The sequence below is a fragment of the Apis laboriosa genome, unplaced genomic scaffold (assembly GCF_014066325.1).
Source record: "Apis laboriosa isolate Shangri-la unplaced genomic scaffold, ASM1406632v1 scaffold105_cov147, whole genome shotgun sequence".
Lineage (NCBI taxonomy): Eukaryota > Metazoa > Arthropoda > Insecta > Hymenoptera > Apidae > Apis > Apis laboriosa.
The window spans coordinates 1,365,001-1,383,311 of record NW_025220714.1 but is presented as its reverse complement, the minus strand read 5'-3'; the positions used below and the strand labels follow the sequence as shown (position 1 = coordinate 1,383,311).

Sequence of the window (18,311 nt, the reverse complement as noted above, 5' to 3'; positions counted from 1 at the left end):
GGCGCTGATGTGCAAAGGCCGAAAGCTATTCGAGTCTGAAAACTAGGTAGACGCCACGCAGAGAAAGCAAGTTTTCGGATCGCCATAATAGCGCCATAGCGGTGTGTACATCGTCCCACTCGTTCGTCGTTCGTGACGGGACGCTTACCGACGCTCGGCGTCGTTTTTTAGAGTTTTGATTAATGAGTGAAATATTCCAATCAAATTAAGTGTTCTTGTCGCGATTATTCCTTACGCTGGATTAATATTCAAATATACAACGTTCAAGAAGAGTCGAAGAGAAGATCGACGTTGGGGACGCGTGAGTGTGTACTTTGTGGGTGTCTGGTAGTCAAGAAAACAGGCCGGAATGGAGAATAGGCCGGCACCACTTCGCTCTAGGCGAGTCTGCCGATTTTGTTTGACCGAATCAGAACCACTTTGCTTCATTTATGAACGGGATCATAGCAAACCGTTTCAAGTACCACTTACCCTCCAAATCATGTCTTGCGTCGCCATCGAGGTAATTATTCTCCTCTAAAACGGCATCGACTGCTACTGATGTATTTCCTGCCTATCTTTTGTACCATATTCCTTCGTACTTTTAAATATTTTTATTACTCGTTATGTTTAATGCATCTTTTTTTTTTTTTTTTTTTTTTTTTTTTTTATTAAAAATATTGATCTTTGTCTAACTATTTCTTATTATCGATATCTTTCATCGAATAAAATTTGGTTTGGATAACGCAGATGTCATATTTGCCGATTGAGCAACATATTCAATCTCTTCTTATTGTAATTCAATCGTAAAAAAATCTTAATTCGTTGATACGATCAATATATATCCTGTATATAATAAATGATATATGATTGAAAAAAATTCAAATTTAAAACAATAACTTTTTTATTCATATGATTATTAAAATCAATCATATGTCATCGATAATTTCGTTTTAAGCACTGTGATGGTAAAACACGAAATCTATTACATTTTTTTGTCTAATATGTTTTTTATTATCGATATTTATATATGTGTATATATATATATATATATATATGTATGCATAAATATGTAAATAAATAAATATTTTATAAAAAATAATATTTCTTGTTTTAAATGCTATAAATTTTTTACTCGTTACAATTGTTATTTAGGATAATAAATTTTGGCGCGAAAATATTTATAAAATTTATAACTCTATATTAGATTTTATCTTATTATTTTTAATTATTTATATTTTGTAAAATAAATTTCAACCATGACTCATGATTATAATCTATATTATATATATATGTATATATATATATATAGTTTTAATGTGATAGTTTATAATATTTTAATACTTTATGTTTAAGGTATACGCAGCTGATGGAATGCCACAAATGATTTGTAATATGTGTCGCTGGAATCTCGATAGATCTTATAAATTTAAACTTCAATGTAAAAAGGCAGATGAAGCATTACGAGCTTATCCATTATCTGGTGTCTTGCCAAGACCATTCCCACCAATTCCAAATGATCCTCCTGATATGAACAATAAACGACCTTCGGAACAAAGACCTCAAAGTGAAGGAAATAAGAAACCTCGAGTTGATAATGGTGATAGAGAAAGAAGAGAAACACGGGAAAGAGATAGAGAAAGGGATAGAGAAAGAGATAGGGAAAGGGATAGGGAAAGGGAAAGGGATAGAGAAAGGGAAAGGGAACGTGAGAGAGATAGAGAACGTGACAGAGAAAGAGAAAGGGAAAGGGAAAGAGAAAGAGATAGACAAGTAGAAAATCAAAGAGACAAAGAAGATCAACATGATTTTTATGAAGAAGAACAAGATGCTGGTAGCGAAGGAGATCAGGATACGAATAGTACTAAAGAGGAACAAAAATTAGAACCAGGTGAGATAAGAGTACATGCGTGTGATCAATGCGATCGTACGTTTCCTTTGCGACAAGCTCTTGCTTTACACATTCAAAGAGCTCATCGTGATCGTAATTATAAATGCACAGTATGTGACCGCATGTTCTTTTCTAAATATGATCTTGGAAAGCATATGACTACTCATTCGGAAGAGAAACCATTCTCTTGTCCAATTTGTAACAAACAATTCTCAAGAGCAAATTTATTACAACGTCATGAAAAAGTTCATAGAGATGAATTGCGCTATGGTTGTCAACATTGCGATCGTGAATTCTTTACAACAGAAGAATTAGAAAAACATGAGGATTCTGTACATAAAAAGGAAAAACCGTTCCAATGCAATATTTGCAATAAACGTTTTACATATAAACAAGGTTTGGAACGTCATGAAGTGCTGCATAACGAAGATAAGACTTTCGTTTGCGAATATTGTAAGGAAGCATTCCGTACAAGTACTAAGTTAGCTCGTCATTTAACAACTCATGCTGGACATCGACCATACTTATGTAAATTATGCCCACGTTCATTCCTTTTATCCCATCACTTAACAAGACATATGCGAACTCATTCTGTAGAAAAACGTCATGTTTGTGAAGATTGCGGTAAAGCATTCAAACGTAAAGAGAGTTTAGAAGTACATCAATTAACGCACACAAAACGCACAGGTATGGGTTTAACATGCGATGTTTGTCAAGAATCATGTAGAAACAGAGCAGATTATGTTACACATATAAAGCAACATATTGAAGCAGGTGAAAAAATGGGACCAGATGGATTACAACCTGATAATAAAACCAAACTTGAATTGGATTCCGACGAGGATGAAGAGGAAGAACAATACTCGGATGGAGATGATGATTATGAACCGCCAGCATATATTGTGAAAAAACTTCCAAAACCAAATAAACCATCGGAAAGCGAAGAAGAACCAGAGACAACAGAAAAAGAAGAAAATCAAAAAGAACAAGTTGTATATGTAAGAAACAAAGATGGAAATATGATTAAAAAGACAATTAAAACTTTGATGCCTATTCAACGTAGAGAAGTACAAGATACCAAAATAAAACAAAGTCCCTCGGGTAATCAATCACAATCAAATACGAAACCTTTACAATCTAAACAAACTGAAGAATCCTCAAAGTCTTCCCGCGTAGATGAAACAGAAGCACAAGTACAAAAAATTGTTGCATCTGTGTTTAAGGAACATAAAATACCGCTAAAACATCAAAATGTTCAAGAACAAAGTAAAGAATCATCTATATCTACAAATCAATCTAGATCGCAACAAAGTAGTTCACAAAATCAAGTTTCTTTGAAAGATGAAAAATCTGAAACTCCCGTATTAGTCAGTGGAACACCAAAAGCTGTAAATACTGTTAAAGTAATAAAGAGAATTGTTGTAAGGAAACCTAGCGGTAATACCGAAACTAGTACATCCACGATAAAAGACGAGGATGGTACTTCTCAAACTCTTAGTACAGGACATAAAGTAACAAAAAGAGTAATCGTTCGTAGAATTATTCGTCAAGGAGATACCACCCGAGAGATAATCATGAATCCTGATGGTACAATAATCGATCCAGCAGAATTGGCCAAGCTTCCAACTGGTAATGTTGTGAAAAGAGTTGTTGTGAAAAAGCCACTTGATAAACATCAAAGTTTGGTTCAAGCTGTATTACAATCGTCCACGGAATCACGACAATCTACTTCGATAAAGAATAACGATTCGGTATTGAACGAATCTCCGAAATTTGAATTAAAAACATCTCAGTCCATAAATGCATCACCTTCAGTAACAAAAACGTCTACATCTACAGCACAAAAACCTACAATAACTGTAGGAGATCAAGAAACTAAGGAAAAATTAGAACAATTGGAAAAAAGAGTAGAGCAACAACGCTTAAAAATAGAAGAATTAGAAGCTCGTAAACAACAAGAGTATGAACCTATTGAGGAAATGTCACCAGAACGTCATGATGAATCTGATGATGAGCAACAATTACCATTGAAGAGAGTATTTGTAAAGAAGAAACAAAGTATGTATGACGAAGAACAAGAATATAATGATAATGATGTAACAATGGTTTCTGTAACAACTCCTATATCAACTTCTATAACGACTCCAACGATTTCTGTAACAACTCCAACAACAATAAAAATAGAAGATATTAAATCTGATATGGAAATAGAAAAGGAGAAAGAAAAAAATAAAATTGAAGTACAAGTAGAAAATATACCAAAAGATGTTTCCATAATATCAAAAGCAATTTCTATAACAACAGCAATAGCTACAACGCCAATAACAACAACAACAGTAACAAGTGCTACTATTAGAAAAGAAGGTAAACCATTAATAACCAGTTCTAAAGTCTATGGAAATAAGAAAATCATTGTTGTAAAAACGGGAGAATCATCGGAAGTGGAAGAAATGAGTCGAGAATTATGTAACATATTAGATTCATCTGATTCTGTTGTTAAAATGCAAGAATCAATTCTAAGTAATCTCACTCAAATTTCTTCTCTTGGAGAATCTTCTCAAAAAAGTAATGATGATAAAGCAAAAGCTGGACCTTCGAATTCAGAGGATTATTTGATAAAGGAAGAATCTGCTAAAACTGATTCCCAAGATCAAGAAATGGATATAAAACTAGATAATTCAGTTTCTATGGATGTATCGGATTCCCAAGTATCCGATGTTAAAATAGAATCCGAAGAACAAATTATGGAACAACCTGAACAAAATTCAAATTTAACTATAGATGAACAAGATCTTTCAGAATCTACAGATATTTTTGAACCATCAGACAATGTATTAGAGGTACAAAAGAGTGAGTTAGGTGATTCTGTAATAGAACTTGATCATGAAAATCATACAATCAATTTAAACGATACTAATGATAGTCAAGATAGTCTTGAGGATAAACTTCAACAAATGGAAGGTTAAACTTTCTATTAGAAATAATAAAATAAGCTTTGACTTAAAATTTTATAAATCCTAATTTGATCAATATTACATTTTAAATCATAATTTTATAAATTCAAAACTTAATGTCTATACAATTTAGACAAACATATATAAACATTTTCATCGTTCTAGAATTTTGTTAAATTTATCATTCATAATCAAATTTTAGAATAGTTTATATATTATCTTACATATAAACTTCCTTCTCTTTAATTTTTTCCTGTGTGATGATTGAAGCATTATGTTTACGATATTGATTATTAATTATAGTAGTAAAGCACAATAAGTTAGTGCCTAGTAATTATATTCCTTTCATATATAAATTAATATAAAATTCATTAACGTTTTGTATCTATAACAAAAAAATTTGTTATCTTCATTCGAGCGAGAATATATTATAGGCATATTAAAAATCAAGTGTGAAAGAAATTGTAAATTTAAGAACTCATTTTAGATATTTGACTTATTGTCTAGTATTTGTGCATCCAAATATCAAACGTAAGAAATTTGTATATATATATATGCCGGACGCAATACTTTATTTCGAACCTTCTTTGCTTCATTTATTGATAAAATTTTTTTGTTCAATGCTATGTTACATTTTCTTACTATTGGTAATACATAGAATTGATTCCTCTATTGGGAACACAAAAGATATTTTGATGAATTAAACTTAATATTACTATTTAATCATAGTATGCTAATTCTATCAGACTAGAATGAATATGGTACATAGATTTGTCTGAAATTCTATAAACATTTGAAACTATGTATCAAATACAAAGTATGATGTGTAAATGTAAAATTTAGTGTTGATTCTTTTTCGAAAATACCTTTACCGTATAATAATACAAATTTAATACAAATAACACGTCACAATACTTTCGTACAAAACATTTATATTTTATTTGTTACTATTTTAGATTATAGCACATATATAAACTTAGGTGTACATTTTACTATTACATTTTATTATATAATTTCATATATTATTTCAATTATATTTTAATATACAATCTATAAAAAAAAAAATAATATAAATTTTGAGTTTTTAGATATAAAATGTAGGAGCGAATGATATTGAATGGTTATTGATAATAAAAATGTATAAATATTGATTAAATACTGAAAATACATTATCATTAGAATTTATAAATTAAATATTGCATGTTATATTCTGATTATACGTTATAATAATTGTATAATTATAATTTAAAATATAATAATATCGAATAAATACAAAACATCGTAAATTAATATAGATTAACTGATATTGGCATTTGTTACGATTTTATACGATTTTTTATATCAAAACATGGTAAATATTTTAATACAATATAAAAAATTACATTTAATTGTATTATTTGAAATACAAGAGTTTTCATTTTAATCATTTATCGATAATTCACGAATATTTTACGAGTAGTTTGTAACAATAAATAGGTTATATCTTGGAAATGACGGAAGATGTCGACACTGTATAAAATTTTTGTTCGGCAGACTCGATCTTTGGTTTGCAATAATCATTACTCAAATCTGATATAAAGGACTGACTTGAAATAACAGGTAAAGAACTTTATATTTATATATAAACGAATATATATATATCTGTGTATTCAATGATGTAATATTATCAGATATATAATTATTTTGTGACAAACTCGAAACACTTTTCATGTGTCAATATTACTTTCTTCGTTGGAAAATATTTAAATAGTCTTGCTTAATAACGCGATGATTAAATAACATAAAACTCACTTATTTTAGGCATATAAATCATTACATAGATAATGATCGAAACAGTTGGAAATGCGTTGGTTAGCAGTAGTTAGAACATCAAGCAGGATTGTCTTTCTTCTTACTGGTAAGGCTCTGTAGCTGTAAAAATAATACTTCGAATATTTTCGATTTCATATGAAACTTATCATATGATGTAAAAAAAAAATCATATTCCCGTCTTCGAATTCTTTATTTGTGTCGATGTTTTTTAAAGTCCACCGCGTCCACTGTCTATGTACTCGAACTTCTGTAGGGCAGAGACGATTGAAAATTTAAAAAAAAAAAAAAAAAACAATTATATATGTACTTGCATATTCAACGAAATTATATAATTATCTTTCGTAGTTGTTTTAGAATGAATTAAAAATTTTTTTTAAATTTTTATAAAGTACAATATATCGTATATTTTTTGATCAACGAATAATAATATATAAAAGAAGAAAAAAAACAATTTGATTACCGAGTAATTTAAAAAAAAATGAGTCTTTACATTTACTATACCTCCTTCTCGTCTGTTGCGGCAACGGTATACGCTGTATTGGAATTTTCAGGTTCTTTCGCAGGACCGATTACAAACGCGTAGATCAATCCAGCTGCCATCCCACCAAGGATTGGTCCGATCCAATACAACCAGTGATCGGTGAACGAACCCATTACAACAGCGCTACCAAATGATCTGGCTGGATTCATACCTGCACCAGTTCTTGGCACCTATTAAAAATGATACAACTCGTTCAACATATCTTCGTTTTAACTAATACTATAAATAATATAATACACAAATGTGAGTTCTTTTTCAAAAGATTCTGTAAAAACGAAACGTATTAAAAATAATATTGTGTATAATAGTAATTCACAATACTATCTTTAAGATTATATTAATCATAAAGAGTATATATGATAAAATTGCAAAATAGAAAAAGTATATTAAATTTATATCTTACGCCGATAATATGGCCAACGGAAACCGAAAGTCCAATTATAAGAGGAGCTATTCCTTTGCTGTCCGGCTTTGCCGCGTCACATGCACCGCACACGACCAGTACCAACACGAAGGCAAGGAAAAATTCTATACCAAAACCTTGGACAGGGGTAACGCCTGGTGAGAGAGATACTACGCCTAGAGCATGTTCCATCCTTTCAGGAGATAATGCTCTTAATATACCAGATCCCGCTATTGCACCTATGCATTGAAGTATTACATACAATAAGCCTCTAATAACTGGCACCTGCAAAACAATATAAGTAGATTTTTATAAATTTTATAATCGTTGCTTTGCTCAAAATTATTCACAATATATATAAGAATTTTTCACTATTTTCTCGAGTGTTTTGTATTATTATATCGTACGGTTCTATGAATATGTATTATCCGTGCACGTGTGTCATGCTGATTTTCTTGCGAATAAATGACTAAATCGTATTCCAGAAGCAGAAGGATGAATAATATATCGATAAATCATATATCATTGGCAACCACTTTATCCTATATCACATCCAATCAAATAATTGCACGTTTCACTGTTTCCGCAACAAGATACGAAGAATATAATCATAATCGTAATAAATCAAATATGTATAAAAAGGAATAATAACCTATTTCTTACCTTGCCAATAACCATTAAACCAAACGTGACAGCGGGATTAACATGACCACCAGAAACGTGTCCTACTCCTTGAATCGCTGTGGCCACGGCCAGACCGAACGCTAAGCTTATCGCCACAACGTTCCCCGTGATGACAGATCCACAGCCGAAGAAATTCAGCAACAACGTGCCAAGAAACTCTGCAACTAGCGCGCGGTAAAGGCCGGCCTTTTTATCGGTAAGCTCGCTCGCGCCCAGAGCCTGTTTCAAATTTGCCATCTGCAAAACAATTAATCGTGACTTTTGAAGGTTATGTATNTTATATACAATAATATTATATATAATATATAACCTTTCGAAGGTTATGTATATAAAAGCTTCTATTTGATATATATTCGATATATATATATAATATATATAATATATTATATATATATATGAGTCAATCGTAGATCGTTTCAACTATAAGAAGCAACGTCCAGTTTTTTTTTTCGCATTTAATTCCATGGCGTTTATAGTTCCCTGTTCAATCAGCGATCCTTGAACGATACTTGGCGAAGGAAAAGATTCTGAAGGACAACTCGAACTTTTTGCTCAACGTCATTAAAGAACGGTTTGATAATCCCGTTAACGAAGAAAAAGTACAATAAAATTGCATAAGGTGAGTTAACAAGTTTCGATTCGTGGATTAATTATCTCGCAACATTTTGAACAGAAAATTTTACTGTACACGTTTTAATTAACTTTTTTTTATTTTTGTATCCAATTCAAGTTTACTATCACAAGAGGAAGTCGAAGAAGAAGAAGAAGAAGTTTGCTATTCTTTTCATTTAGTCTTCTCTCGTTGAGAGGAACAATTAAAATTTGATTAAGATTACGATTAATAATATTCGATGGATACGTTCATTAACCAGTTTGAAAATGAAACCGGTCGATCGTTTAGCAGTTCCGTCGATTCGCGTCATAGATTTGGATCGAGGACGCGGCCACGTGCAACGTATGTAACGCATGTGTGTCGTTTGCGCTGCAACGAAATTACAGTTTGAGTAACGAAACTGGTTAGGTTAACGAGAGACGCGTCCAGGTTGCATTACGCATGTAGATCGTCATATCCTCGACGGAGTATCCCGATCGAATTATTTAATCATTCCTTGTAAAATATTCCTTCCTCGACGCGGCTAATCGTCACCCACGCCGCCTTGCGCTATTCGACGCAAATATCTTAACTTGAGCGCCGCCGGCCTGGATCTAGGTCGGCTCCATCTTTCACAATCCCTTTTATTAATTTTCGTCCTACCTTCGACGCGTTCGTTGCGATCCATTTTCTAATAAAATCTCATTCGACCCTCTCTCGTCTTCGCGTGATCATAACGAGTCAAACGCGAGTAATAAAATGTACGTAGATACAAGGGGATACAAATTTTCGTTCGAGGATAAAATTCTCATCGTGTGTCTCATTTTTCCAGCCGAGAAAAAATACTCTCCATATTATTCTGAAAGAACGAGGTAAGATACTGGTTATATATATACGTTGACGAGTTTACGATACCGTTAACGAAAGAACGCGACATTTCATTTGGTTCAATGATGAATTTAATCCGGGTGAGATCATCCGTGTTCAAACCGAGAAAGACCGAGACCACGCCATTCTCGCAATTTCCAACGCGACGCGTGTCACGTGCCCGTTGTTAATCGTTTCCAGCTACCTTTTTCCTTCTCTGATCTTTCTCGCGATAATGACACCGCTCGAACGTGCGAAACGTGTTACGGTATTTTAATTTCGCCTCGTCGCTCAAACCAAGATAAAGGAAAAATTTTTTTCCCTCGTGAAATGTGTTAACGAACCTTTACCATTGATGATTTATGTTTATTATATACGAGGATTTCAATAGAATATATATGTGTGTGTGTATACATATATATATATACGTTTCTGCGATAAAAGTTGAAAATGCGTGAAATTTTATCTCGAGCGTTCGCTTTAAGATGTTCGGTGTGTAGAAATGCATTGATCGTACGAACATTTGATCATCAATGGAACATTTCGAGGTGAGAATTTTACGTAAATTGATCGAATTCGTTTCAGTTTTGATTATTAAGGAAATTTGGAAGCAATAGGGACAAAATTAAATTCGATCAAATAAATTATCGATCGTAAAACTGGCAAGGCATCTGGTACTCGTATTATAAAATATCGTTTAAAAAGTTCCAAAAATTGTTCCTTTGATGCGATTTAATTTTATTCTTGAGATTCGAAATTTTGTATGGTTATGATGATCAAACGCGTTGGTCTTTTAAATCTGAGAAAATTGAAATAATATAACATTCTCACCACACTTGATGTAAAATAAATTGTAACGATGCTGATATCGCCAATTTTCCACGATCCACTTACGTTGTGCATAATTTCGATTCATTAAAGATTTTTCCATCCACTTTCACGAGGCAATTAAAAGCCTCGTAATCACCGTGCACTTTTCCTACAACTCGGTTCTCGGAATTCTGTGGCTACTGCAAACAGAATCATTTACCTTGGATCCGTGCAACCTCGTTAAATTTACGTGTATCTTTCCCTGACTTTTATTACATCGTTGTTTGACGATATCGCTTTGCATCCTGGATATCCGTTTTACTTATAGCGAAACAGAGGAGTTAAATTAATTTTTCTTTCGCCCAAAAAAGGCAATATTCGCCATTTTTTTTTTTTTTTTTTTTTGAAATTCTGTTACTTTTTCCATCGAGTCCCTCGATCGATTTCGCATAAATCTCTACCTCGTACATAAATCTTCGATTCATCTTGCGTCTCGTCGTCTGATCCACGATGATCGTTACCCTATAAGGTGTAGTGCGCAGGTGCGCGATATCTCTCCTTATCTCCACTCATCTCTTTCTTCTTTACCCTGTTTTTCTTTAATCGGCGATAACGTGCTATTAAAAGTTATATTGCCGTTTCACCGTTACCTCGTTGCGCGAGTTTATTTTCGAAATTTATCTAACAAACTTTTTTTTCCTCCAAAATTACCCGATCATTATTATTTATGGCAAATATAGTTCTTTATTATATATATATATATAATATAGTATAGTTTTTTTTTTTCTTCTCGAAACTTTATTTTATCTTGAATATAGTTTCAATAATAGCGTTGAATAACGTTTTGAATTCGAAACGAAATGCATCGTTAATTTCTCACAGAAAATAACAAGTATTATTTACAAATAATTTTATTTAAAATTTAAATATTTTTTATATATCTTAATTGCATGTATCTCAAATAGTTGCCTCGTAATTATTGTACGCAAACGTGAATATATACGTACATACATACGTATGTATGTGTATGTATCTATATAGATAAATTATAATGCATAATAGAATCGTAGACCTCATTTACCACTTACTCACAGTTATTCCGTGAGCAAATGAGCATTATTTTAAAAAAGCTAGAATTCTTTCTTTTCTTTTTTATTTATTATCATCTTTCTTTTAATAAAACTTGTTACCTCGATAAAGCTAATAATAACATTCATTAAGCACGAGTGCGTGCTTAACGTTGAATAAAAATATAGAAATATCGCTTCGGCATTTATCAAAATGACTATATCTATATTATTTATTGTGCCTTTTGACAGTTATTCCGCAATAACTCTTTCCAAGCTGCCTCCAAGTAGTCTTCACAATTTTCATCACATTACCGGTAAAATAAACATTTCTGTCCTCATTTCTGTCAAAATAACATTCTTCCGTGACATTAAGCGTAGAAAAATTTATTATATAAACAATAAGTAAACAAACGAAGTGATTTTTTTTTTACAAAAATATATCAATATATATTTTATCAATATATATTTTCATCTATCGTCACAATCGATCAGTCATATAAACGAAAAAAAAAAAAGAAAAGAAAAAAGGGTAAATATTTTCGACAGAACAAAATCAAGTCGAGTAAAACTAAAACCAATTAAACGAATAAACGAAGAAACTCACCCTGAAGATGGTGTCCAGGTGAATTCGCGTTGTACCCGAAGAAAGTTTTCTGTGAGATTTTCAACGATACTGGATCCTGAAGTGACAAGGATTTCGATAGCAACTCTTCAAAGCGAATGCGTTCCGCGAGAGTTACCGAACGACAACTGTCGAGGCTCTCGTGTGTAGAAACCAACTGGTAGGTATCTAACTGCGTCTGTACTTCTGGTACTCTGCTAGATGTTACCAGAGTAGGGATATCACGGTTAAAACGAACGACGATCTCCTCCAGGTAACATCGTTGTTTTAATTCTTCGCCCGTATGAGACGCAACCACGATACGATACGAGGCAAAAATGCTAATTACTTCTTTATTTAAATTATATTCATGTTCTAATATTATGTACCAATGTTCCAATTTTTCAATTTTTCGAAATTGTTCGAAATTTCGTACTCGGTCGTACTTTGACCGAGAGTATCAAATTTTAATCCTGAATGATTATAACGATTCGTAATTATATTTTAGTAAAATTTAAATAATTTGAAAATTATTGAAAAAAAAAAGAAAGCTTTGAAACTTTGATGTAATTTTAAAAATATTTAAATGTGTTTAAATATTTAGTTCGTTAAAGTATTAGTTCGTTAAATAATTTAAAATTAATAGCGTCTATCCATTAATTTTTATTATCCAGTAATTTTAATTGTACTTGTTAATAAAAAAAAGATGATCTATGATAAATGACTTTCCTCTACAAACATTAAAACGGATATATTTACTCGATAATAATCTCTCCACTATATTTATCCGCATATCGTTTTTTTACTATATCATTTGCAACAATTATTGTTAATTATTACATTACTAAAAACTGATATTAAATTCACAAAGTAATTTTTTTAAATATTGTAAACGCGTTATAAATAAAAAAACTCGATGTGTTTTTTTTTTTTTATTATCTTTTTTCTTCGATGATAAAATACTTAGATTAATATATTTATGACATTAGTTTATCATAGTAAGGAAAAAGATGCCATTTATCTCCGTTGCAACTAACATTGTGTTCTCACCAACCGGTCCGATAATTAAACGAGAGTAAAACCGGTGTCCTTCACGGATTAATGAAGGAAATTCAAAGCGAGTTTTTTTAATATACATATATATATTATGAAAGAATCTAGAAGGAAGAGGAGGAATATACTTGTTTCTTGTAATATCGATACGTTAGTTACACAATATCTTCTTAAATGTCTCGTGCTAAAATTCATCGAATCGTAAATCAAATTGTTGGTATAGAAGGTAAGTAATTTTACTTTCTATACTTGATCGGGTAATCGATGTTCGTTCTTTTGTCAGTATCTATTGTCTTCGATACTCGGAACGAGTGAGTTCATATTTTCCAGTTAGAAAACGGAAACATAAGTCGCCACCGAGACTTCCGCGTAGAACAGCCGATGCTGAACGTTCCTAGTTGCGTACTTGCGGTTACATTGAAGGGAAATCCTTTGAATTAATCGCGCTCTTATTATTTCTTTCTTTCGGATGATTTAATGAAAAATATTTAAAAAAAATCGATCTACGAATTACTGCATCTAATAATTAAGTACAATTTTATTTCGTCGAATTCTTTCGACCTAACCTCAACTTTGATTCGATCCTTCGAGTTTTTACGAAGGAATATAAAAATTCGTGAAATAAAAAAACTACAAGTCGATTCAATGATGTTTTAATATAATTATATTAAAAATTTTGATGAACTGTTTCTATAAAAATGTTCTTTCATAATATTTTGTTTCGATCTCAACTTTGATTCGATCCTTCGAGTTTTTACGAAGGAACATAAAAATTTTTGAAATAAAAAAACTGCAAATCGATTTAATGATGTGTTAATATAATTGTTTTAATATAATTATGTTAAAAATTTTGATTTCTGGACTGTTTTTGCAAAAATTGATTTCTTTCATAATATTTTGTTTCCTAACCTCAACTTCGATTCGATCCTTCGAATTTTTACGAAGGAACATAAAAATTCATAAAATAAAAAACTATAAGTCGATTCAAAGATTTTCTTAATGTAATTATATTAAAAATTTTGATTTCTGGACTGTTTCTGCAAAAATTGACTTCTTTCATAATATTTTGTTTCGGTCTAACCTCAACTTCGATTCGATTTTTCGAATTTTTACGAAGGGACATAAAAATTCGTGAAAAAAACTGCAAATCGATTCAATGATGTATTAATATAATTGTTTTAATGTAATTATATTAAAAATTTTGATTTCTGGATTGTTTCTGCAAAAATTGATTTCTTTCGTAATATTTTGTTTCCTAACTTCAACTTTGATTCGAATTTTTACGAAGGAACATAAAAATTTGTGAAATAAAAAAACTACAAGTCGATTCAAAGATTTTCTTAATGTAATTATATTAAAAATTTTGATTTCTGGACTGTTTCTGCAAAAATTGACTTCTTTCATAATATTTTGTTTCGGTCTAACCTCAACTTCGATTCGATCCTTCGAATTTTTCTGAAGGATCATAAAAATTTGTGAAATAAAAGAACTATGAGTTTCGAGATTCAAAGATTTTCTTAATTTTCGTAATTATATTAAAAATTTTGATGAACTGTTTCTATAAAAATATTCTTGATTCCTTTCGTAATATTTTGTTTCGATTTAACCTCAACTTTAACTCGATCTTTCGAATTTTTACGAAGGAACATAAAAATTTGTGAAATAAAAAACTATAAGTCGATTCAAAGATTTTCTTAATGTAATTATATTAAAAATTTTAATGAACTGTTTCTATAAAAATGTTTTTGATTCCTTTCGTATTATTTTGTTTTGAGCTAACCTCAATTTTAACTCGATCTTTCGAATTTTTACGAATGATCATAAAAATTCATAAAATAAAAGCTATAAGTCGATTCAATGATATCTTAATGTAATTATATTAAAAATTTTGATGAACTATTTCTATAAAAATGTTTTTGACTCCTTTCGTAATATTTTGTTTCGATCTAACCTCAACTTTGATTCGATCCTTCGAATTTTTACGAATTTTTTTCTAAAACTATGAGTTTCGAGATTCAAAGATATTTTAATATAATTATATTAAAAATTTGAATTACTATTTCTATAAAAATATTTTCGTCTCTTTTCGTAATATTTTATTAAATAAATCGTGTTTAAGAAGTTTGTAGATTGTTAGCAAATTTCGCCGACTCGTTCAACGAAACATTTCCGTGCTATTTGAATAAATGCGATTTGTATGCAACGATCTTTCAGTGTGCTACCGTATTACGATCCTGATTGACAAGTCGTTGCATTTACCCCCTTATTTGTTCAGCATTCTTTCTTAACATTCAGTCAGACGTGCGCAATGATCGGACACAAATTTAACGGTTTTTGCGTTACAAGCCGTCCGTGTCTGTAACCACGTAACAATGTCAAGCGTGAATGTACCCATTGCGCAAGCGTCATAGAAAGCAAAGAGATCATCGAGAATCCTCGGAATACTTAATTGTCACGTGTCTTTACATAGTATTTTTACCGAGTTTCCCTTTCGCAACAGCGAACATAACCCGCTTAATCGTGATCGGATAATAAAAATAATTGTGCAGAGGATGAATCGTTTAATGTTACAAATTGATCGAATCGGTCAATTTGCATTTCTAAACGTAAACGCATGCACGCCTCCGCCGGATTCTCTTGAGAATGATTTAATTCGTCCATATATCAGCTTTCTTAACGAGATTAACTCGCAGTGTTATATGTTAATAAACTTGAGTGGTTTTTTGCTATAAAAAGAAGATTATGAATAAATATATGTATACACACACACATATATATATATATTTTAATTTTAATCCAATTTCAAAATTACTTTTCTCTTTTATAATTATCTCTTTTATAACGCAGCATGCTAATTAACAAATTATTTTTTTCTCTCTCTCTCTCTTCGAATAAATTCATTTCCTTTGACTCTCACGTAATTTCTCAGGAAAGAGGAACTCTTCCTTTCCAAAATGCCACGCAATTTCTTATTTTTGTTTTTAGATCGACGGTAAAGTTCAAGGTCATCGAAGACGATATTGCTCGTTGTTCAAAACTCGACGATATTTCTCAGATCTGGAACAAGAGAAAGATAATATTCGAAATTGAATCTGATCCAAAAAAAAATTTTCATTTTTTAATATCTTCATAAAGAGCTCAACTTTCATTCTTCATTGACCGCTCTTTCAACAATGTCAACTTCGTCTTGTTTTTCCAAGAAACGACTGATAACAGCAACGCAATTTTTCTCAATTATCTTCTCTTCGGAAGACTCGTTCTTTTTCTTTTTTCTTTTTTTTCTTTTCTTCTCTCTTTCACAGACAGATCCAACTCGTGTTCCTCTCGAAGAACGAATCGAAGAAAATTCGATCAAAATTTCGAAAATTGCCTGAAAACGCAAAAGAAGAAAAGAAGAGAGAGAGAGAGATGATAAAAAAATAATAAAATAAAATCGATAAAATTTATCCCATCAATATTTTCAGAAGAAGACAAGAGGCGCGTGTACACGCGAAATTCGATTCTGTTGTATGTCAGGCGTCGAAAAAGTGTGAAGGCGTAATGAAAAGCAGCCGCCTCGCCTTAAACACACCCTAATCTCGTTTTGGCTCTCGATTTAGAGAGCCGTGTACGCGCTCCATTCGCGGAATGGAATGGAACACCTTTCGTGCCGGCCTTGACAAAGCCCTGCTTTAAAAGTAGGCACAGGTTCATTAATCTTCGGCCAAGGCGATTCCACCTTGAAAAGAAACGGACGTTGCAGAACGCGTCACGGAATTTAATTAGAGCAAAAGTGCGCGTACATGTGTGTGTGTGTATATATATATATATATATATATGATTTATCACTCGTTGGTGTAATTGTCTGAAAGTAAAGTTGTTATTAGAGTAATACCGTATTATGTCATCTCGTTAATAATAATTTACACCGATCGAAGTGGAGATAACGTGAGAAGTATTTGACGAGCCATAAAACATCCACATTATTTTTCACATCGCAATTTCGTCCCGCCTTATCCTACGCGTGCATCGTGTAGTGTATCGTAGCGATAGAGGAAATAATAATACCGTGAATGTAAAGTGAATGTACGTCAATATCAGGCTGGATGCATAGCATAGTTGCGATCGTTCACATATTACATTGTAAATAACCTACGTGAGCCGAGCGTGGTGCAAATTTCTTTGTATATCGTTGTATTCGTTCTTCTAAATGGCGAAAACTTTTTATTTCACAAATCTACTTTGGAACAAAAAAAAAACACCTCGTAGAAATATAAGTATTAATTTTTATAGTTTGGTGTTAAGCTACTTAATTTTTTAAAATAATAATTTACGATTCGAGATTCAAAATAAAAAAATAAATAAATAAATAAATTTATTATTACCAGACATTTTATTGGTGGAATACGGATACGAAACGGGCTCTATTTGGTGCATATCGGCACAACGAGGCGTCCAAGACACTGCAGGTGTGACGTTCCATCGCGCCTCTTTCTCGTCGAATAATCCATCGACTGACCTCACGTATGCTAATTGTCGCGGTTTTATCTGCACGCGAGCTCACCATCGCGTTGCAATATCAGTTAGCGGTAGATACGATATATAGGGCACGTGGCTAGAATTGATTCGCGTCGAACGAAATAAAATACGTGTTTCTTTCTTTTTTCCTTTTTTTTCCCCCGCGAACAAACCGCCTAGAGTAGAGAAATAGAGTCAAATTCGAACAAATCCGTCGAGCATATCACCTTCACTTAATGAAATCACCTTTTCAACGATGCGCGCATGCAAATACCAGTGTATCGGTCGACGAGATCTCCGATGCTGCAGGCGATGACCGGAAGTCGTGGTAATAGTCGAAGACCGGTCGACCTTCAAACTCTTATCACCGAGTCCTTACCGTTCGAATCAGTCTAATAAAAGCGTGTATATATATATATATATATATATATATATATATGTGTGTGTGTTTATTATATATATATATATATAATAATTAGTCTTGGATATGATGTCGCGAGAATGTGTCTGTATCGCTACATAAGCAGAGTAGAAACAAAGCGGAGTGTTGGTGTTAT

At 31.9% G+C, this 18,311-nt stretch overlaps 2 protein-coding genes and 1 long non-coding RNA gene across 7 annotated transcripts; 1 reads left to right on the top strand and 2 right to left on the bottom strand.

Moving 5' to 3' along the window:
- Positions 1-52: 52 nt before the first annotated feature.
- LOC122719991 lies at positions 53-5,824 on the top strand. The gene is made up of 2 exons (XM_043946402.1): positions 53-502; positions 1,336-5,824. The coding sequence occupies exons 1-2, from the start codon at positions 350-352 to the stop codon at positions 4,834-4,836; spliced, it is 3,654 nt and encodes a 1,217-aa protein (XP_043802337.1). The 5' UTR covers positions 53-349; the 3' UTR covers positions 4,837-5,824.
- A 726-nt stretch (positions 5,825-6,550) lies between these two features.
- LOC122720057 (aquaporin AQPAn.G-like) lies at positions 6,551-12,393 on the bottom strand. Of its 4 annotated transcripts, none has more exons than XM_043946533.1 (5): positions 12,208-12,393; positions 8,244-8,501; positions 7,581-7,865; positions 7,138-7,347; positions 6,551-6,735 (listed from the first exon to the last, which is right to left on the bottom strand). In XM_043946533.1, exons 2-5 carry the CDS (start codon positions 8,499-8,501, stop codon positions 6,694-6,696), a joined length of 795 nt encoding a protein of 264 aa, XP_043802468.1. In that variant the 5' UTR covers positions 12,208-12,393; the 3' UTR covers positions 6,551-6,693. The 4 variants fall into 4 exon arrangements, with proteins under 4 accessions (XP_043802468.1, XP_043802543.1, XP_043802550.1 ...); XM_043946608.1 differs by having other exon boundaries at positions 6,551-6,883; positions 7,127-7,347; positions 12,208-12,391; XM_043946615.1 differs by having other exon boundaries at positions 7,127-7,347; positions 12,208-12,391.
- Positions 12,394-15,330: 2,937 nt separating this feature from the next.
- LOC122720864 lies at positions 15,331-17,890 on the bottom strand. Of its 2 annotated transcripts, XR_006347825.1 has the most exons (4): positions 17,622-17,890; positions 16,401-17,473; positions 16,070-16,314; positions 15,331-15,983 (listed from the first exon to the last, which is right to left on the bottom strand). It is a non-coding gene; the product is annotated as an uncharacterized LOC122720864 (long non-coding RNA). The 2 variants fall into 2 exon arrangements; XR_006347824.1 differs by having other exon boundaries at positions 16,401-17,890.
- Positions 17,891-18,311: the final 421 nt, after the last annotated feature.